At 45.7% G+C, this 21,587-nt stretch overlaps 1 protein-coding gene across 6 annotated transcripts in view; it reads left to right on the forward strand.

Moving 5' to 3' along the window:
- ENTPD1 (ectonucleoside triphosphate diphosphohydrolase 1) overlaps positions 1 to 19,055 on the forward strand; it is a 50,598-nt gene extending 31,543 nt beyond the window's left edge. For 3 of the 6 annotated variants that reach the window (XM_074545053.1, XM_074545052.1, XM_014275744.3), the window contains 9 exons: positions 11,471 to 11,604; positions 11,980 to 12,097; positions 13,316 to 13,466; positions 14,297 to 14,456; positions 15,071 to 15,307; positions 15,776 to 16,036; positions 17,030 to 17,149; positions 17,331 to 17,468; positions 17,613 to 19,055. In XM_074545053.1, the coding sequence (XP_074401154.1) occupies positions 11,491 to 11,604; positions 11,980 to 12,097; positions 13,316 to 13,466; positions 14,297 to 14,456; positions 15,071 to 15,307; positions 15,776 to 16,036; positions 17,030 to 17,149; positions 17,331 to 17,468; positions 17,613 to 17,819 (1,506 nt within the window). In that variant the 5' untranslated portion in view covers positions 11,471 to 11,490 and the 3' untranslated portion in view covers positions 17,820 to 19,055. Of the gene's footprint in view, positions 1 to 260; positions 2,729 to 9,922; positions 10,364 to 11,470; positions 11,605 to 11,979; positions 12,098 to 13,315; positions 13,467 to 14,296; positions 14,457 to 15,070; positions 15,308 to 15,769; positions 16,037 to 17,029; positions 17,150 to 17,330; positions 17,469 to 17,612 lie in introns of those variants that run through there. The other 3 variants (XM_074545051.1, XM_074545050.1, XM_074545054.1) reach the window with 3 other exon arrangements.
- Positions 19,056 to 21,587: the final 2,532 nt, after the last annotated feature.

Below are 21,587 nucleotides of genomic sequence, written 5' to 3' on the forward strand. Positions count from 1 at the left end.
ATTTGGCACTTGGCACACTGGGTCTCATCTCACAGAGGACCCCACTGGAGCACCTCAGCCACCTTGGTGCCTGTGAGTACAGAGGGAGTGAGGAAGAGTGAGTGTGAAAATGGGACCAATGGATTTTTCAAAACTAACATCGTCTTCCTGTTTTGTAAGGTCATGTGCTGTTGCTGCATTAATTTGCTGTATCATAGCTACATTAAAAACTTCTCCATTCTTAAACAAAGCTTTCACATCTTTTTTCATTTATAACTGCAAAGACCATCAGAGTTTAAGAAGCTTTTTTTTTGGTGTGATCAGTGTAGCAAAAATATAATCAGGCCTAAGCTGAGCTGTAAGAGGCTCTAAGGTCTGAAAAATACTGGATAAAAATATCAGACAAAACAGGAGGGCAAGGAAAATTCTCAGATGCTTTCAGTGATAGCAAGTGCAAAACTGAAACTACTCCCAAGCACTTTGACTTCACTGTTCCCACCCAAAGCAAGTTGACTTCCCACATGCCTGCGTAGAAGATAGGCAGGTCATGGCCCAGGAAGAGACCTACTGCTGAGAGTCCTCTGAATAACACTGCTGTGGGAGCCCAGCCAGTTCATAAATGGATTCAAGACTAGGGTTCCCACATCTTCTCTGAGGAGACAGCCCCAAGAGTTACTGTACAGCTCCTATTTCTCCTTCAGCTGCTAGCTTTCATTTCTGTCCTTCACGTCTCTTTAAGTGAGCCCTATCTCTCTGGGATCAAATTCTGCTTTCAATTAGTGTTGTTTGCCTTATGAGCATTTGAAGTTTGAGTTATTTTTCTCTCGTTTGTCTTTTTCTGAGTTTAATTGTTTCCTGTATAAGATGGTGGTTTCTATAGATACCTTGGACATCATTTATCACTCCTTCCTGGACATAGAGTTCCTCCCAATGATTTACACAACAATTTGTCATATCTGCTTGAGACCTTGGTTTCTTCATCCATATCACTGCCATACTGAGCATTTTAACACTGTTGTTCTAACATGTCATCTTGATAAGCTGCCCTGCTCTCTTTGCACAGCTTTCAATCCACATGATGGAACTCTTGTCCAGACAGTTTTAAATTCAAACATGGTGCATTGCGTGTCTATTTTAGGATTTTGTCCTGATAATTGTTGGAAACTTTAGCTCAGCTTTTCTCTGCTATGGGTAACTGTTAAACAGAACAGTGTTTTGTTATTTTTGTTCCCCTCCCCCGCCCCCTTGAGAAATGTTATCAAAGAACAAAGTCTGGCAAAGTATTCAGGGCTGATATGCTCCTAAATGAGAGCTGGGATAGCAGTGACGTTGTTCTTTCAGACAGCTCTAGCGTGAGTTTTCTCCCCTTATCCTGTCTCCACCTTGTCCTGGAGGAAAGCATTTGTCCTGGATTGCAGAGTTAGATGCTAATGTGAGTCACTGCTTGGAATTTAGTGGTGAGAAATCAGAGCACTATCAGCCTCCCCAAATCCTAACAGAAACAAAGAAAAATCTGGACACGGTGTAAGTTGGTGCTCTCTCGGGTGTATTTTGCTCTTATCAGGCTATTCAATGCACAAGTGGGGCTGCTCTGCTGATTCAGCATCACAAGAAATTATGCCAGGGCAGCTCCAGGCCGCACTTAAGGAATTACAAAGGAGACCATTAGAGTCACAAGTTTTCTCTTTAGCTGATTTATAAATGGATTTGTTTTCTTTCTTGCTCATTTGTCCTAGAGCTGTTAATAAATAACCTTTTCAATGTCCCTGCTCCTGCAGGAGATGTGAGAAAAATATGTGCTCATGTGAACTTGCTGCAAGCTCTGCAGCTGGGCTGGAGATCCTGTGGCTGCAAGGTTGGCTCTGGCCTGAGCTTGGTACCTCCCATCCCCAGCCAGAGGGAAAATGGTGCTGAAAGAGGCTGGGAAGCACGCAGGCTCCAGGGAAGCAGCAGACCTGCAGCTCCTTTTTGCATGGGCCAGGGTTTCTGGACAGAAGGGTGGCCTGCTGTGACTGTCCCCCTGTTCCTGTGCTGCCTTATCCAGAATATCTCGTGTTTGTATTTTGAAATATTTGAGGCAAGAATAGTGGGGAGAGGGAAGATTAATGGAGATACACAAACTGAAGGCCAAACTATGGCTTGATTATAAATGGGTTTCTTTCCCTGAGCCTAATTCTTCTTTCAGGATTCACTGCACATCCCAGTAATAAGTAATCTGAACTTTAGAGATCAATAGCACCCTGTGCCAGCCCATTCATCCAGCAAAACTCCTTTGCTGTTTTGTTACATGACAGCATGAGGCTCCAGCCTTTTCACAGTGCTCCTCTGACCACGAAAATCTGGATTCACATTTACCTTATTACCTTTGTAGCTTCCAAGAAGTATTTCTTCTCTTACACTCAGGAAATTTGTCAAGGTCTGTGCCCCGCAATAGCCTCTGATCCCATGTTCCTTACCATTGGTTGTCACTAAAAATACCACAGGGTAATTTGTTTCCTGCTATTTGAAATGGAAATTGTAGCAGCATGAGGAACAGAGAATTATATTCATGCCAAATATCATGAGCTGAATTCTCCTCATGGTTTATGGGAATCCTAGTTATTAAAGCTGACCTCTGAGAAATCAGTATATTTTTCCACATGGCCTAGACAGTGGATGTGCTCCTCAGCAAGAAAAAGAAACTATTCCAGCCGTCTCTTGTCCTGTGCTCTGCAATGAGGAATGGAGATATCAATGCTGACAGCTGAAGGTAAAGGGGTGAGTTGGGAAGGATTTCAGCAGAGTGCTGTCTTTTTTCATGCATGCAGCCCTAACCCTGGCCTGCTGAAAGGAGGCAGCAGGGCTGCTGCCCTGCCTGAATAGCAAGGGGTCTTTGCTGCTTCTGCTGGGACTGGTTGCAAAGGGAAGGTGCCTACAGTGTTCTATGCTACAAATGGATGCTATGCATGTTAAGGGAGGAAAAACTCAGTGGGTACCTTATAGGACTGAGAAATGCTCTTCTAAGACAGCAAACAGATGTGCTGGAAATCACAGTACCAAGGGGTGGCACAGCCTGGGTATAGGCAAAGTCCCAGGCACAGTTAGGCACTGCAGCATGTGGGACTGCTGTGGAATGGGCATCACTCCAGGCGCCTTGCCAGGGGCTCTGCTGATGCTGCACCAGCTTGGAACAGTGTTTGTGTGTCTGTGATCAGTCTCCAGTGGTTTTTGGAGTCAATGAGAAGTGAAACTTCAGGAGAAATGCTGGTTGCTTTTGTGTGCAGAAATCGTCGGGCAGCACAGGCAGCTGCTGGCTGACATGTGGCACTTTGGGCAGCTGAGCTGCTTGTTTTGGAAAGCAGGGAAGTGAGCCCCCGAAGGCAGAAATGTTATTCAACACACAAGGTGATCCCAGGAGCCTACAGCTCAGAGAAAAACATCCTCGAGGTGTGGTGAGAGGCTTGGTGGCCTCAGCCCGTTCAGGGCAGGGCAGGCTGTCAGTGCAGAGGGCTCACAGGAAAGCTGGGGATGCTGGGGCCACCACGGGAGTCAAAGGGCACAGGGCAAGCTGTGGGTGAAGGGGCGTTTGGATCTCCTTCCTCTGCGGCCGTTCCCCACCAGAACCTCCTCTGGGGCGTTGCAGCGTTTACAGAGCTCAGGACTTTTTGTTCTCCAGGAAGTTTCAGAACTTGCTGGCCCAACGTGGGTGTTGAAGGGGGGAGTGGTTGTTCTGGAGGCTGTTTCCTCTCTTTTTTTCATAATAACTTGTACATCCCCCTCATGTGTGGGTGGTTGATGGGACGCAGGAAAGGGTGGGCCGTGCTGGGCTGGTGATGTGACTCACACATCACCCATCTTCCATTGGGTCCTGCTCTCTTCAGCAGCAACCATAACTAAATATTTGTACACAATAGTTGCCCAGGGCTGAACTGGAGCAAGAGACCAAAGCAACTGAAGATCAGTGCCTGTCACCAGCCAGGATGCTGGGGACACAGACAGGCTTGGTTTTGTATATATGGACAAGAAAAGTTGATATGATGGTGGATTTTAGTGAAAGACAATGCAATTTCTCAGAACTAAGGGTGGCCATCTCACGATTTGCAATGCATTACTTCTAGCTCAGGAGAAATGTGTGTTGACCCCAGTCACAAGAGAAAAGGAGGAATTTCTATGAGTTTCAAATTATTATAAAAGTAATGCACACTTATTCTGTGTTGACAATGTCTAGTAGCCCTTAAAAGAAGTAACATCACAAAATAAAAAATACTTGAGCTGGATCAGCAGAGTATTTAAAATGTGGAAATAGGAATGCTAATAAGAAGCAGCCCATTCTCTTCTTATTTCATTCCACACAAGCCATAATCCAACCATTGAAAGCTATGTTAATTTGAAAATAATGAAATTTCTTAAAGATGCATATTCAGAGGCAAAAAAGGATTATAAACTTAGTGGAAATTTAAAGTTGGAAAGTGTAAAAGATGATCAAAAGAAGCATAAGGAAAAAATATGGCCGGGGAGTTAAAAAGAGAAAGAAGAATGTAAGATCTTGAGCCCAAGTGGAAGCCTGGCAGCACCATTGGGCCATTGCAAGTCTGTGTGTTCAAACTGTCAACAATGACAAAGCTGAAAGGCGTCAGTGCTTGGTGCATCTTTTTTTTTTTCCCCAAAAAGACAAACCAATGCCTTCATATCAAGTGATAGTCAAGTGTATTCAGGCAATAATTTAGCTGGTGAGCCAGGGAGGAGGGGAAGCCCCCTTGAGCTCCCTGGATATTTTCTGATGAAACTTCAAGCTTTGTGGATAATGACAATAAATCTTCTCCAGTTAAAATATAGCTTTGATGGCTAGTAGGAAATTAATGCCAGAGGTTTCCTGACAGGAAACTGATGTAACTGATAACAGTTTTCTCTTCTGATTTGGAAAACATCTTTGATGTGAGAATTGTAAAGAAATTAATATGAGTACAAGTAGGATACAGGCTTAAAAGTCCAGTAACCATCATATAAATGTGAAAAGAAAAATACCTAAAGGTATTTTTCTGACACTTGCTGGTTGTATTTAAGAATATTGAGTATCTGGGTCTGACTGCTGTGATACAAGCCAGAAAAATATATTCCTACAGAGAGATTATTTAATGAGCAGGCATTGGGAAGACTTGTTGGGGCAGTGTATAACACCAGTGTATAACACCTGTGAGGCCAAGGAGAGAGGGGTGTGAGTGCCTTGCAGAGAGGGAGGCTGAGTGCCATCCCCAGCCCTGCACCGTGGGAAGGTCTCTGACAGGAGAACCTGCTTTGTGCACGGTTAATTGGGCACTTGGTGTGGCAATCTGGGCCACTGGGGCTCAGGCCAGAAGCCCTGGACATCACCTCTCCAGCAGAAACTGCACTGCAGGGCCAGGGGTCTGCCCGGGCACAAAGCCCCTCTGTGCTGCGGGCAGCTGTGGAGGGGACAGAAACGTGTGCTGTCTGCTCCTTTGTATCCATCCCCTGCTCTTATTGCTCAGCTTTTGCTGCCTCCAGCACCCAGCAGCGCCCCAGGATTTCCACGTGATTTCCTTTTTTCCAGGGAAGGAGGGCTCATTCAATGTGTCTTGTGCAATTTCCCAGGGCTGTATCCCAGCCTCAACACTAAAAGCAGCAAAAGGATGAGGAACTCCCACACCAACAGTGCTGCACACACGGATAGCACCCAGCAGGGTGGCTGCCGTGGCTGCACTATGTCTGAACAAAACCTGGGGCTTTGTTGGGCAAAGGAGGGAGCACCTTTGTATATCTGCATCTGTATCCCACAGGGAGAGCATGTGCACTGCACTGCCTTTGCTGACAGCATAACTTATGAGTGCATTGTCCCCTTTCTGCTGATTCCCCTCCTTCTGAACCAAGGAAACCGAACTGGGAGAAAATCCAGGAGCCACCCTCATCCTGAGGCGAGATTGGCTACACCAGCGCTGGCAGACAGAAATGTCATTTGTCTGAAGACAATTAATGAGCCTTCTTTACTCTTCTTTTTTTGCAAACTTGACAATTCAATTCCTTCAATCTTTCCTCATAGGTCAAGCTTTTAGGCTGGTGATCTTCCTTGTTCTCTTCTGGAGTTTCTCCAAGTGCTCTGCATCTTTCCTGAAAGGCAGTATCCAAAATTGGTCATAGAACCTCACAGGAGTATTTACAAGCTTTAGATGGAGGGAAAGATTACTATAAACTGCTGTAGCTAAAATAACATTTTCTCTGGAAAAGCTACTTAACATATTGCTCACCACCCTGTCCTTGAGTGATGGCTCTTGCCTAAATGCCATATTTGCTCTTGTCCTTAAGTGAGTTAGATGTCTTCACCAGGCTCTCACCTAATTGTCAAATTTATTTGCAGTTCCAGCCCTATGTGTCAGTGTGCTTTGCCCCCAGCTTGGTGCTGTCTCAGATACAGGCACACTCTTTATCTTGCAGCTCACTAATGCACAGGTATGTGTGCACATGGGACAGCTACCAAGCTGTATAGCCCAAATTCATAGGGCCCTGTGGGTTTTGAGACATGTAGGGATGCATGATTTCAGTATCAAATGTCTCTGAGAGACAGCATCCAAAAAACCCATTATACTGTTTGGACTATCAGTTTCACTGACACTTCAATGTTTGTACTTCAGCACTTACAAGTATTTCATCTGGAAAAATATAACCCATTAAATATGTATTTATTATTCTACATAGCACTACAAGGAGGGGCAGAGATCACACCAGTATTTAGGCCACAGTTTTAGCCATATGAATTATTAAAACTAGGAGCAGAGTCTCCCACACTGTTCCATGTAACAGCTGTAAAAAGTGGTGTAAAAGGCTGATCTGGAGCTTGAATTCTAATTTCAGCATGCTGAGTATCTTATCCTGATACTTTGAAATAAAGCCCCTTAAACCAAAGCCATTGACTTACTGTATATGTGCTTGTATGTAAATTCCAAGCCAAACCTGAGCCTCTTGACAGCCCCTAAGAAAAGGCTTTTCAATATGCTGGCCTGAAACAGGTGGTTTACATTACTTTGCAGCCAAGTCTTCCTAGGTAACTTGGATACAAGCATGTTGAAATGAAAAAGGCAGATGAAGAATGAGTAAGAAGTCAGTTGGGGACAGGGAAAATTTCATAAAAGGGTTGATAAATGAAGCAGTATGGCTCTTCTGAGTGTTTATTTGTGGCACTCACATTTTTGGTTGTGGTGAGTGAAGACAGGAGGGTAATGTGTATCAAACCCTGAACCCTGCAAGTTCAGCAACCTCACAGAGTAATCAGTGAGGCAATTTCAGGCAGTTCAGCCTGAAAAACTTCATGACTACTGAAATCCCATTTTCACTCACCAGGAGGATGGTGTGTGTGTCTCCTCTCCACGCTGAACAGTAGCACTGACTGCTCCCATGCCCTTTGCCTACCATCACCGCCAGCAGAACTCCACAGACACGAACTCCTGCAGTTGGAAAAGGTGCACAGACTGCATCACCAGAGCCCCTCTCTCCTGGGTGGGTTTGCTGAGTTCCCATGAGAGGTTCGGGGCTGACTTAGCACAGCCTGTGCTGGTGGATGACCATGTTTCTGAGGCAGTACAAGTCCCCACCTCACTTCATTTAGGCTGGGACTGTATCATCTCCTCTGTTCACTGCTGTGCAAGGCCAGTGTCTTTGCAGCTCTGGTCAGAATGCTGAAGAAAAGTATAAGCAAGTAATTCTACTTGCAGAGAAGTGATGCTGGACTCTTCAGTTAGACAGAAAAGGCTGTCTAAAGAGAAGAAAGACAAAAATCCAGAAAAGATCATTTCTTACAAATTGACTAAGAGAATAAATTCTCTTAGGACTGGGCATTTCAGAAGTTGTGAGATAGAAGTGGAAGACAGGCAGAGAGAATAGACTGACAATAAATACATTGAGGCTGAAAATGGGAACGTTTCTGAGCACAGAGAGAAGAGCTGAGAGGATAAAGGTGATGGTGGGAACTGTCTGTGTCAGTGTGGCACTTGTGCAGTGGAAGAGGGATGGCCTTGCAGTACAACTTCTTGTGATCCCTCCGGTAACAGACTGAGCACGAACATCCAAATGAAAGATCAGCTTTATCTGTTGTGTGAAGTCAGAGCTTACAAAAACATTTGTATGTATTAGAGATGATGGGTCACAGTGAGAACCAAGCATGGCTTTGGTCTATGTTCAGCATCTTTTCTGCTTGACATTCCTAATGTCACTCCTTGAACAAGCCTTAGTCTCTGCTCATTGCATGTCTAAAAGCAGCTGGTTGCCTGATTCCTTTTAACTTATGTTAGTAAGTCTTGTTTGGTGAGAAGGGAGTTGAGGGTGGGCAGCCTTTGCTGTGAGTGACATCTCCTGGCATGCAGAGGTGCTGTTGATTCAGTGCAGTTTGGCCAGAGGGGCCATTTCCTATTTGTCTTGAGCTCTGGAAGACACAAGAGTCAAATCTGTTCCGTGCCTTCGCACAGAGCTGCCTCCCACGCTGGTGTGGTCCTTCCTGGTTATTCACTAAGAGCAACAGGGTTTCCACAGCAAAATTGCTGCCACCTGGAGTGACTGACGACATCCTCCCAGTTCTCTGTCTTGGAGGCAGAAAGGATGTTAGATCTGTTCATGTTTGGGGGCCATCACTGGATGGAACCAGTGGTAGCCCCTACAGAAAAAGCAAAGAGACCAAAATTGGAAACAGACAGAGATGCCTGAGCAGCTGGGCTGTGCTCCAGCATCTGGAGAGTGCTCAATGCCCGTGCAGCCGGGCAGGGCTCCAGCATCAAGCAGCTCTGAGCTCTGAGAGGAGAAAAGCAGCATCATTTCTATGCCTGCTTATGTCCCCACGGGATGTTTTAGTCACTGCATACAGTGGGCAGTGTGAGAGAAAGAGTAGAGATCTGTCTCTGCTTAGATTCTGACTGGGCACAGGCACAGAAGATCGTGTCTGCTTAATCTTTAGCTGAGGAAAACTGCTAGGGGAAGGAAAACCCCGGGGCCTGGCAATCAGTCAAGTACTGCTCCACTTGGTGGACACTGGGGAGTGTTTGCATGGCATTCAGCAGTGAGAATGTGACACTCTGAGGAGCTGGAGGCAGCTGAAATAGCTCAATTGTTTAGCCCCTGAAGAACCTGCAATTACACCTAGAGCTGATGGAAGTAACCAAGTGCACAAAAAAGGGAATTTATTGAAATACCTCACCTTTCTGAACAGCAAGTGAATTTTAACTACACTGAATTGTTTAGATAGATTTGCAGTGTTGGTTTTTGTTTGGATTTTTAAAAATAAGTTTGTCTTTTTTAAACAAGTCTGTCAAGTATTCAAATCTGTGTACTTTGAGTGCTCTTTGGAAGGTTATTACTTTGTTACATTACATTCTGGATTATGCTTATCATCTTGTACCTTTTCTTGTATAAAACATTTCAATAAAATTCTTCTTGGTAGCATTAGAGTTCAGAGATGGATGGTCTGGTATGGGATACAGCAATGAAGTCACTATCTACAAACCCCAGAGTCCTGAAAAGTGCTCATGATACTGAACTAAAATTCAAACAAAAGTCATACTCAGGGTTAATAAAACAATGTGCCTTGGCAAAAAAAATTACTGATCTCAGGCCACAGATGGGATGCAGACAATTATCATTATGTCTCTGCCTTCAGACAAGGGATTTCTAGTTCATAATTGGGATGGTCCATTACAGTGAGAACAATGCTCCTGCTTTGCTGCCAGTGCTGGCACTTTCAGAGTGTGGCTGCTGAAAAGATACAGCAGTTTGACAATACCCATCACAACAGGAAATGTGAAAATCTTAGAACTTGTGCAAAGTCACATATCCTTCATGCCTATGACTGCAAATACCTAACAAATTTATTCATGGATGTGCTGTGCAACTGTCAGCAGCAGATTCAGTTTTCAGGCATGCTAACTTCATATCTATACTGTGCAGCTAATTTTATTTATAGCATCTGCTTTATTTCGTTTTTCTAGGGTTAAAATAATTTTTGTTCACCAGACATGCTCAGTGCTACCAAAACCTGAGCCAACTACTCTCTCCAATGAGAAGGAAGGTCTCCCAGCTGTCATGCTCTGCTGTTTCTAATCACTTCAAGCCCTGAGTTCTGAGCGTTTTTTAATACAGTTGGATAAAATACATTCTTACTTCCTACTGTCTGGTATGTGCACTAGGTTATTTTTTTAAGCTGCATTCTTGGAGATATTGGCAAGCATGCTGGCCCTCCAATAGGCACTCACAAAGTGCAAGAGTTACAAGCTTCCAGATTTCACAGTTAACCTCAGCAGATTTACACAGAGAGAGCACAGAGCTCCAGGTTAGTGTTACATTCCCAATGGGCCTGTCTGGGGCATCTTCAAAGCGAGCTCCACTGGCACTTTTACGTTCCATTTTCTCTAAGGTAAGAAGCTGTTATTTGTCTATAGTTAGAAATTTCTAGAGATTTGTTGCTTCTTTTCACTTGGGCTAACTTATGAGAATAACTTGAGGATTTAGGGTCATTGGTAAGGTCAGGTAACACTGTATAGTTCTGGAACCTGAGACTGCCTTTCAGAGCAGTTAGAAGCTGACCCAGTTCAGAACTTGAATGCTTTTCATATTTGCATGCATGATATGAAGTGCCAGGATGGATTTGGCACATTAATCTGGGTCTGGAGGTCTGGAGACCTCTGGAACACAAATTCTGGTGCAGAGCAGGTTCTCTCAGAGCATGATAATAGCTGATGTGGTTGCACTGAGGTATTGACATCCTGAATGACTGTAATGTACTTATAAACATCTCCTGGAGTATTTGTGTAAAAGGAGAAGAGAAATTTCCCATGCGAGTCAGATGATCAGTGCTTTGAGCATGGAGCATCACTGTTGGTGGAAATTGATTTCAAGTCATGTGCTCAGGAGAGCACATGTGTCCCCTGGAGTTACTTGTTTGTTTGAAATGTCGATTTTACATCAAAGTTATAAATATGGAAATTATGCTGATACCCTTTCTAGAGTTCCATGTAGGAAGATGGTATTTTATTAAGCAGTTGCAAAACTGGCCAGGTCTAAGTTGTGAAATGAGGTTTTGACTGTGGGACACATGAAGGACTATCCAAAGCAGAAAAAATGTGAAAAACAGCATCATGCTAGCCACTAACAAGTGCAACTATATGTATATTGGTTCTGAAAGCTCAGATGACATATTGGTTGTGAATGATTTTCACCAGCCATAAGTGGTCTTTTTTACAGAATTCTATTGCTAACCATGTATAGTAAACCACAAAAATCTTAATTTGTTAGACAGGTTATCCCAAATATGCCTATAACATTTAAGGAATTAGAGTGGTACAAGTTCTGCAAAATGTGTGATTTATCATACTGTGCCAATTCTACACAGGTCATTCATAACCTGGTGGGCAAAGGAGATATTCATAGGGAAAAAGGACTACAGGAACATGCCAAAAGACATGCCTTTGGGATGTGAGGAAAGATGGGCTACTGGGATACTAACATCCTTCTTCTGCTCTAGTCACAGGTACCAAACCAAAGATGTCCTCAACAAGAACGATTCTACTCATCCTGGGATTCCTCTCCACTTTGGCTGTAATTGCTTTAATTGCTGTAGCAGTGACCCAAAACCAGCCACTTCCGAAGAATATTAAGGTATTACAAGCTGGTACCCTTAGAGGAAAACAGGATGGGGGTTAGGTGTCCATAGTGCTCACAGACATGTTGCTGCCCTTGCTGGCTCTGGCTAACCTCTTTTTCTGGCTCCATGCTCCTCTAAATCTTGTTTTACATCTTTGTGTTAAAACCAGTCCCAGCTTCACAGGGAATCATCTCTTAAGTCAGCAGTCCCAGCTTCGCGGTTTCTCTGCTCCTGTTTCCTTTGCCGGGAGCTTTGCACTGAAGCTCTGCAGAGAGGAGCAAGGGCCCACACAGTCCCACAGCTGCCACGCAGAGGGGCTGTGTGTGCCTGTGCCCCAGGGGAGGCCAGCACAGTGCTCAGGTGTGACGTGGGCTCTGCTCTGCCCGCAGTATGGGATCGTGCTGGATGCGGGGTCGTCCCACACCAACCTCTACGTGTACGAGTGGCCAGCAGAGAAGGAGAATGACACCGGCGTGGTGAGGCAGGTGGAGGTGTGTAAAGTTGAAGGTAAGAGGAGAAAAACGAGCTGGGGAAGGGGCGTGGGATGAAGAAGAGATGATGCAATAAAAGGGTGAGGGAGGAGAAATCTAGAGGAAGAGACCAATAGTAGAAACAGCATTACACCTGCGAGATAATGCATCTCACTGGTTCCCATGGGGAGCTGTTTGTGCCTGACCTTCCTGGGGAAAAAAATGCATCCACTTTTTCCTTTGTTTTCAGGATGCTTGGAATTAATTGCTTTTTGGAAAGAACTACACCAAAGAATGTACTTAAATAAATAAAATGTCTGCATGCACTCTTGCTAAAGTGCTGATGAAAGCAATGAGAGGGGAGAGCATGGTTTGCTCTTTTTCAAGGCTTTCTGTGCAAGCTTGTGGCTTCTGCACAGGGCTTGTGGCTCAGGATTGCTCAACTTATGCATGTCATGGTGCTTTTTAAATTCTACTTAATTGCTGTGTAGATACTGTATGGTTTAGGAAGGCATAAATGAAGCCCAGGGTGCCTACAACAAGGAACAGCACAGACCATCATGGATCACTGCATTCTGAGATGTTGTCAGACCTGCCTGGGGTCTTTTCAGGCCTCTGCAGTGCAGGAGAGAGCCCTACTGCTATCAAGCTGCTGTGATAGCTCTCAGTGCTGCAGCATCCCACGTCACGAGCAGCACACTGAGCACACAGCAAGCTGGAGCAAATGGGGCTTCACTGCTGCCTTGCAGGCACTGGTCCTGGGGCAGTCCAGGGAACCAGGGGACACATGGCAGAGAGGGACAACAATTTTTTCCTTGGGTTAGCATGAGACACAATAGCTGCAGAACACCTGGTGTTGTAGTGTGAGCAGAAAGTACACAAACAAATGACAGCATCTGCCCCCAGAGGAGCCAGCATGGAAGGGTCAGGGATATTCAGGCACAGTTCCAGGGTACACCCAGGCAGACTCAGAGAAGAGACTGCAGATGTTCAGGGCATGCTAAAAAATGGCTTGTCTCAGCCCTCATTGCTAGTTCATAGCCTGCTTTGCAGAGAAAAGGTTGGAGATGCTGGGAACTGTGACCACCCACTACATGCACCCACTTAGCTGGTGCTGTAGGACTGCTAAAGTTCCTCAGGAATGGGGTGGTTGAATCCAATTCTGCTGCCTGTGATACAGTTTGACACATCCACTCATGACAGCATTCTGGGGTTATGCTTGGAGTCTGAACTATAAACTATAAACTTCTTACAGGCCCTGGGATCTCAGGTTACTCCCATGCCACAGAGAAGGCAGGCCCCTCTCTGGCACAGTGCCTACAACAAGCAGAAGACGTGATTCCCTCAGCACAGCACAAAGAGACACCCGTCTACCTCGGAGCAACTGCTGGCATGCGGCTTCTCAGGTACTGCAGGGCTTGTCCCTTCTCCTGCAGCTCTGCACTGGCACCACCGTGGATGAGCAGTGGGGGCCTCTGGGGGACAGTCCTTGGACACACTGCCAGCTCACACTGTGCCCAGACAGCCTCCTCTGCTGCTGCCCTCTCTGAGCCCTGAGTGCCCTGGACTTCTCCATTGCTTCCCCACTCACTCCAACCCTCCATCATCTCCTGTATCCACATGCAGCACAGAGACACCAGGAGATCAGCAGTGCCCAAGCTGATGCCCTGACATCCCCATAATAAAGGGATGCTCAAATATCCCCACAGTCTGGTATTAGGCCCAGATTTTGAGCCCAAATATGTTGCAACTCCCCACAGAGGACCATCAGACGCTAAGGTAATTTTATAATCACAACCTCCTTTAATTACAATTTGTGATTTTCAGGAGGGTGACCCAGACCTCTGCTGGCTAGGACAGGGAACTGACCTTTGGTATAATATGCCTGGGGTTATGTTCTGGATTTCTTCTCTAATGAAACAGTAAAGAGGTGACGGTAAAGAGGAGTCTCCACAGTGCAATTCCTGTTAGAATACATGCTACAGAACAAGAGCTCTGGTCTCTCTCCAGGTACCTACCATTCCAGCTGCAGGGTCTGTAAGTGTCAGAGCTGGTGGCAGCTGTGCTGTCAAGGTGTGACAGAGAGGACCATGGCCAGTCAGAGCTGGATGAGCCACACGAATGACCGACCTCTGATCATTGACCCTTGGTGGGGAGCTGCAGCCTGCCTGCTCAGAATAAAGCACATAGAGAGCTGTCAGCCAGAGTTACTCCATCTTTTCTTCTGTTCATCTAGGTTGCAGAATAATAGTGCAGCAGAAAACGTCTTGTCCTCAGTAGGAAACACACTACGCTCAGCTCCCTTCAGCTTCCAGGGTGCCAGAATCATCACTGGTCAGGAAGAAGGAGCCTATGGATGGATCACCATTAACTACCTTCTGGGCAATTTCAAGCAGGTACTGTATCCATAGCAAGACATTTGAATGATTGATTTGCAGCACTTTGTAAGTCCTGCCTTGCAAGAAGGTGTCACAGGCACTCTCTTCCCTTGTAAACCAGGGATCAGCACATCTTGCCTCAGCAGTTGCTGTGAGTACATCCTGATACTTAGTGGGATCAGGATGCACCACTATAATTAGGCTTCAAGCACTGAAATAAAACACCAGCATCTTCAATAATTTTGCTTGGGTACTGTATCCTCTTCATCTTCTGATCTAAAATATTTCTGTTTCTGAAAAGTTTGACTATGGTTCTTTCCTGTTGAGCTTAAAAATCTTCTGAGAGCTGAAACAGTAAGTGGACTGGTTTTTTCTCATAACAATAGTATTAGATTTCATATTCTTTGCCCTTCTGCAAACTCTTGGACATGATCCATTTTCTGTATTTACAAGCTTGCATTTTTCTTATGTGTTGTTCCAGCTCTCACCTCATGCCCCCTCCAGGACTTCTCATGTTTCCTGTGTTCTGTGCTTCAGCTTCTCTCCTTATAGTTCTTTCTCTTTTTTATTTCTCCAAAATACATCTTCTCCATGTTCAATATATCTGGTTTACTTTGACTTTTTTCCCCAAGTCTGGCTGGAAAAAGCTTCTACACTCCCTGAAATCCTCAAGTGAGACATCAGGAGCACTGGACCTAGGAGGAGCCTCCACACAGATTACCTTTGTATCAAAGGACCTCACTTCTGAGTCCCCAGACAACCAGCTCTACTTCCGTCTCTATGGCAAGGATTACCAAGTGTACACCCACAGCTTTCTCTGCTATGGGAAGGACCAGGCTCTGCAGCAGAAACTGGCCAGGGATCTACAGGCAAGTACATCTACATCTGTAACTGAACAATCCTGGACTCTCCCAGCTTTGGGATACTGGTGCTGTAAAAGTTGCTGCATACCAGCTCACCTCTTAGTCTGGATTAGGGAAATGTCATTGTTCTCCATACAAACTACCAATCTGAGATGCCTTGATTCTTGGGCATGGGGTAGCAAGAGAGCTGCATTTAACTGAAGTACTCAGGGGAGGTGACATTTTACCATCTCTGAGAAACCCAAATCAACAGCACAGCTTCACAAACTGTGACTTAAAAATAATTTTCCCAGGTCCTACAGGGAAGCTGTGTCAGTACCCACATCTTCCCCTGTACAGCCAGTGCCCTAATCCATCCTTATCCCTTTGACCTGATGTGATGTACTGGGACAAGTGCCACCCTTCCTTGTGGCTCTTTCCCAGGGTGTTATTCTAGAGTAAAGTGTAACAGTTTGGATTGATTTTTACTTTCAGACCGTGGAGAACAGCAGTCTACCCGACCCATGCTTTCACAAGGGTTATGAGAGGACTATAAATATTAGCGACTTCTTCAAAAACCCTTGCACATCAGACAAGAAAAAGCAATTACCTTTCAGCCAGCTGTACATAAAGGGAGAGGGGGACTATCAGAAGTGCCGGGAAAGCATCCAGAAACTCTTCAACAAAAGCAATTGTCCTTACTCCAGTTGCTCCTTCAATGGGATATACCTACCTCCATTACAAGGGGATTTTGGGGTGAGTCTTCACTCATTCTTCAATTATCTGTGATCAGAATGTCAGAAGAGCAGAAATTCAGAGTAATGCTAGAGCACATTCTTCATGACTGAGCAGGAAATCATTTACAAGATGGCTTTCTGGACATGTAACTACAAAAGCAGGGCTGCACTTACTGTGAGGACAGACATGCTAAGAGCTACCCCAGTAAATACTGGCCTACCAGCACTGCACTGCTCCCATTGTAACCCATCTCCTTGGGCTGTCGTCTTTACTCACTTTTTAAGCTGTCCAGCACCAGAGGCAGGAGAGCCTGCTGCAGGCAGGAACACTGCTCCTGCAAACCTTGTCTGCTGAGGTCAGTGGTGCCACCAGACCTGAAATTCACCCAGCAGTGTGTCTGAGTGCTCCCAGTGAAACCAGTCAGCTCACCTGTCTGCCTCCCAGACATGATGAGGAGACAGGGCACACTCTGAACACACATTATGTGTGACACCATGCTGACCATCAGTCCCAGAGCTGCAAAGAGCTGCTCAGTGATTGTGAGGCTTTCCAGGGAACTGCTAGTACAATCATGCCCTGTTCCTAAGCTGCCTTCTACCTATCAGCTACTGGCCATGGTCAGAGATGGGGTTTCTGGACCTTGGATTATATGATGGGGCTCTGTACAATCCTTTCAGACCATCACCCCTGCTCTTTGTGGTGATATTCATTGTGCACTCATCTCACTCAGTTGCTAAAATGGGGTCATGGTTGTGATGGCAATCAGCATTCACTGTGTGCCACTGGCACACATAAAGGAGAGAGCTCACAGAAGTTCTTCAGGATATCATAATTCCTACCTCCATCTCTCAGCAGCTCTGAGCCGTATCCCTCAAAATGACATCACTCTTGAAAACATTCCTGCTCTTGTGTGTGTGATGTTGCTTCTTATATTTCTCTATCTATAAACAAACTCATTTTCTTTTATGGGATTTGTGGCTTAGTCAGATTAAAAGAATCTTTCTCCTTCAGGCTTTTTCGGCTTTCTATTTTGTGATGAACTTTTTGAACCTGACCAGTGAACCAAACCCCCTTGCCCTGAACAAAGTGATCAGCACCATTGAGAGCTTCTGTGCCCGGCCTTGGCAAGAGGTGAGCCATGCTTGTTGCAGTACACTGGGGCTGCTGATATTTTTCTGTGGGATAAATGGCTGGGATTAATTTCCAGAGCAAGGTGGGGAAGATCCCCCCAGCACCTGCAGTGGATGCTCAGGCACAAGCTGGAGCTGTGGGAAGGTGTGTTTAACAGTCTGGTGATTTCCTCCTTCCCTAGGTGAAGGCAGCATATCACCACATCAAAGAAAAGTACCTGAGTGAATACTGCTTCTCTGGAGCCTATATCCTCTCTCTCCTGGAAAATGGCTATGAGTTCACTGAAGACAACTGGCAAATGATCCACTTCCTTGGAAAGGTGTGTTTGGTGGTGGGGAGGGCTCTACCCCAGCAGTTGTCTGCAGCCTCTGCCACACAGCATGGCCCTTGATCCCAAGGGGTGCCACCACTCAGGCAATGCCCTAGGCATTCTCCCAGCACTGATTCTGCTTTTCTGTTTCAGATTGGCAGCAGTGATGCAGGTTGGACCCTGGGCTACATGCTGAACCTGACCAACATGATCCCTGCAGAGGAGCCAGCCGGGCCCCCTCTTTCCCACGGCAGCTACGTGGGGCTGATGGTGCTGTGCTCCCTCGTGCTGGTGTCTGTGCTCCTGTTTGCCTGGCTTCTCTTCCACAAGCCCAAGTGCCTGCAGAAGGGGATTGTCTAGGAAGAATCTGAAGGCGAGAGGAGCCATGTCATCCTGGCTGCTCAGGGCTAGGAGACCCCAGCAGAGCAGGCTGTACAGCAGAGTCCCTCTCACTGAAGCTTCTGACTGTACAACAAGGGCATTTATTTCTTCTGAATCACACTTGCACTGACAGATGTTGGGACATCAGGCTCGCCACCTTCTCTGCCAAGGACAGACAAGCTCGTGTCCCCTCCTTGAGTGGGTCGTACTTTCATTCAAGGAAACTTTGCTGCTTGTTGGTTTCTGCCTTGTGCACAGCATTATAAAGAGAAAAGTGGCAGCAATCTTTGGGAGCCAGTGCTCCTGCAAGGGTTATCTCAGGGTCACACATCCCACCGAGCTCTTGGGAGCTGTCACATCCAGGGTGATCCTGCTCCTTCTCCGCTGAAGCTGTTCCAAGAGCCCTTTCTGCACCAGCACGCCTCTGCTCCCCTCCCTGGCCCTGAGCTCTAGCAGCCTACAGCTGGGTACAGCTCTTGCACCTGGCTGGCCCCTGGAGGTGGGTCAGGCTCCTCCCAAATGCCATTCTGGGAAAAGAAGGGATGAGGATGAAGAAACTGAGCATGCTTGTGGTCATCAGCCCTTAGCTGGGCTCTGTCTGCTGTCAGCTCCTTTTGCAGGTGGCAAAATGCCTTTTCCCCACGTCTTCCTGATGTTGTTGCTGGACCAAAGCTGGCTCACTGTTGCACTGAGCCATTCCCGTGTTCCTAAGGTACATCAAGCCACAAGTTCCCAACCAGGCATTGCTGCATTTTGTAGGAAGAGCTTGTATTGGCCCAGGTTCCTTTGCCAGTAGTGATTGTCTGTGCCTGCAGGGACTCTGGTGTGATCAGCGTGCTCTCAGGTATCACCCACTAAAGCAATCCAGGGTCACTGTGCTGATAACACAGCAGCCTCCAATCTAGGGAAAGTGTTTATTAGTTAATGTTCCTGTAGGCAGCTGGCAGTAGTTAACCAGCATGAGAATGCACGGATTGAACCACTCTTTCCACCAGCAAAATTAGTGAAGATTTGCCTTTCCTTTCCTCCTAGCACAGGCTTATCCTGTGGCCACAAGACCCAGGGCTTGTGAGTGCACATACTGCAGCCCACACAACCAGGACGATGCCACTTATTGAGTCTATGAATCACTTTCTTCCATTTTTCCATTTCTTGGTCCAAAAAAAAAAAAAGAGAGGTAAGTCAGAAATCCATTTTTTAAAAAACACTCAGAAACCACTGGTGCCTGTCTACCTCCCACAAAATCTCAGAAATCTCTTCTCCTAATGACCTGTAAATGTGGAGGCAAAAAGAAAGCAGATATTGTAGAGAGGAAGGCAGAGCAAATACTCACCTCCTTCCCCAAGCAGAGGTGCAGGCAGTGTGGAGGGAGTCAGGATGTGCAACCCCAACAATGCCTTCTTCTTCAGGCAAGCACAGACACAGAGCTCTCCCAGTCTGTCCCTCGGCATAGTCCAGGATGGAAAATGTCACCTAGTTATTTCTACTTCATGCCTAGAAGTAGAAGCCCTAATATATTGAAGGACCTAAAGGTAAGGGAAAAATCTACCCTGTCCTAAGGTCTTTGGGCAGATCATTGTTCTTCCAAAAACCTGTGTCTTATTTTTGCTCTGAATTAGGCTGCTTCAGCTTCTGTTGGATCTTGTTCTGCCCATTTCCAAAAGACTGAGTAACTCTGCTATTAAAATCCCTTTTTCTTCAGTGGTGCTTGCAAGTTGTCATTATATTGTATTAAAGTAGACTGGTTTTCAATCTGTAAAGTGGTCTCAGCTGACCTCACTTGCAGCTCTTGACTCCACTTCTTTTAAAAGTTGTACATATTTCTGAAACTTGGACACCAAAGTTTTCAGCAGGTAGCTGAGTCACTAATAGTGTACACATCTGGTTTTCATCTATGCATTATGTTATCCATTCATATATCTCTGGTCCAGGTCTGTTCACTTAACAGAAAGTTTTTAGGCTTTTGAGTCCAGCTGGACTGTTGCAACTTGGTCTTTTTTCCCAGCCACAGCATTTCAAAACAGCCTCTGTCCCACATCCTACATCACTGTCTCTCAAAATGAGCCATTTTTCCTTCTGTGTGGCTCCACTGAAATACATATTATTCAAAGAATATTGCCCCAAGCAGATTATCCAGTTCAATCTGCAAATGACCTTTCACCAGTAGTGAGTCCGCTGACCAGTTTCTGTTTATCTGCAAACACACTGCAATGTGGGAATTCAGCTAGGGATGCAGTTCTCCTTCTGTTGTTTGCAGCAAGGACAGGTAGATGAGAGATGAGCAGCAGGTTTTGGCTGGAAGGCATGCAGGAGAAATGTGTGATCAGAGCTGCTTCTGCTGCCCAGACAGCCTCACGTGCAGCACAGCCCATCACATGCCGCCCTCCCTGCATACGGAGCCCGTGTAGCAGAGCAGAGCCCTGGAGAAGCTCCCAGGTGAGCTGGCGCATCCGTCCTCCCCGTGAGCAGCATGGAAACCTGCAGAGGGGCAGGTCCTCTCCTGAGACCTCCTTGGGGATCTGGCAGCTGCTCAGCTGTGTCCGTGATGAGAACTGGCAGATCCATTAGGACATGTCAGAAATTGATGCAAAAACTTCATGTGGAAGTTGGTGTGGAAAGAAAGGTTGTTCCAGTCTGCTCTTCTTGTCCCTGCTAGGGATTTATGTCAAATGAAAATGTCAAATATCTTGGAGAAGAGCTTTTACAATGTTTTGTATCTTCATTGCAAGTCCCATAGTATTAATACTGTTAGCTCCTGATTCTGGAGCCAGGCAAGCAGTGACATCTTCACTTGCTGCTGCTGTATTATCTCACTTTTTGGTTTGAGTTTTGGGGTTTTTTAAGCTTTAAATATTACTTGAGTGCAACCAAAAGGGCCCGAACTAAGATAAATGCAAAATATGTTACAATATTTTTAAACCTTATGAATTTTAGACCCCATTCATAAATCAGTCTCTCCAGGATAAGAACTTCTGAGGTGACAGCATGCCAGTTGAGCAGCCTGAGGCTTCAGGAATCAGTTGACTGAAGGCATCCTGTCAGGGCAAGACCATTGCATGTCACTGCCTGGTAGTGAACACTCACAGAATGGCCTACAATTGTTTTCTCTACATTTCTCCTGTTATTGCAGGACTTTTTTCATGGAGACTACTCAAAATCTTTGGTCAAAGAACTCAAGTTTATGAACATTCATTTCTTTGCTTCTGTGTTGCATCTGATCCAGCTGTATTCAACTCAAATGTGCATTCCAGAGCCACCCAACATGTACATGAAGACCATTAATGATAGTGGAGGGACTTTCCAAATATGCCAGTATTAATGTGTCATTTCTCTTGTTAACACAGTTGATCTGCCTCACTGGTAATTATCTGTGCCTTATTTCTAATTTGATAGCATCTGGCTTTAATTTCTAGACACTTCCTACTTTACCATTTTGATTTTCTTGGGTAAAGCATCTTTTAACATCACATGTTCCTGTCTATCACATATTTACTCACTATTCAGCTCTGCTGTGCTGCCAAGACTCCAGACCTTGGTCTCTCCTGAAGAGGAGCTCTCCTGGGCTCCCAGGAAGCTCTGAGATGTGCCGCAGCAAGGTGGGATGAGCATCTCTGGTTTGGGTTCAGATGTTGGTTGGTCCATTTTTGGGGAGGTTCCTTGCAGAGGGTGTTGATAGCTTTGCAGAGTGCAAGAGCAGCCTGGTCTCTCTGGGACTGATGACCTCTGTGAGCTCTGCCATGCTCAGCT

This window comes from Zonotrichia albicollis, chromosome 7 (genome assembly GCF_047830755.1).
Source record: "Zonotrichia albicollis isolate bZonAlb1 chromosome 7, bZonAlb1.hap1, whole genome shotgun sequence".
Classification (NCBI taxonomy): domain Eukaryota; kingdom Metazoa; phylum Chordata; class Aves; order Passeriformes; family Passerellidae; genus Zonotrichia; species Zonotrichia albicollis.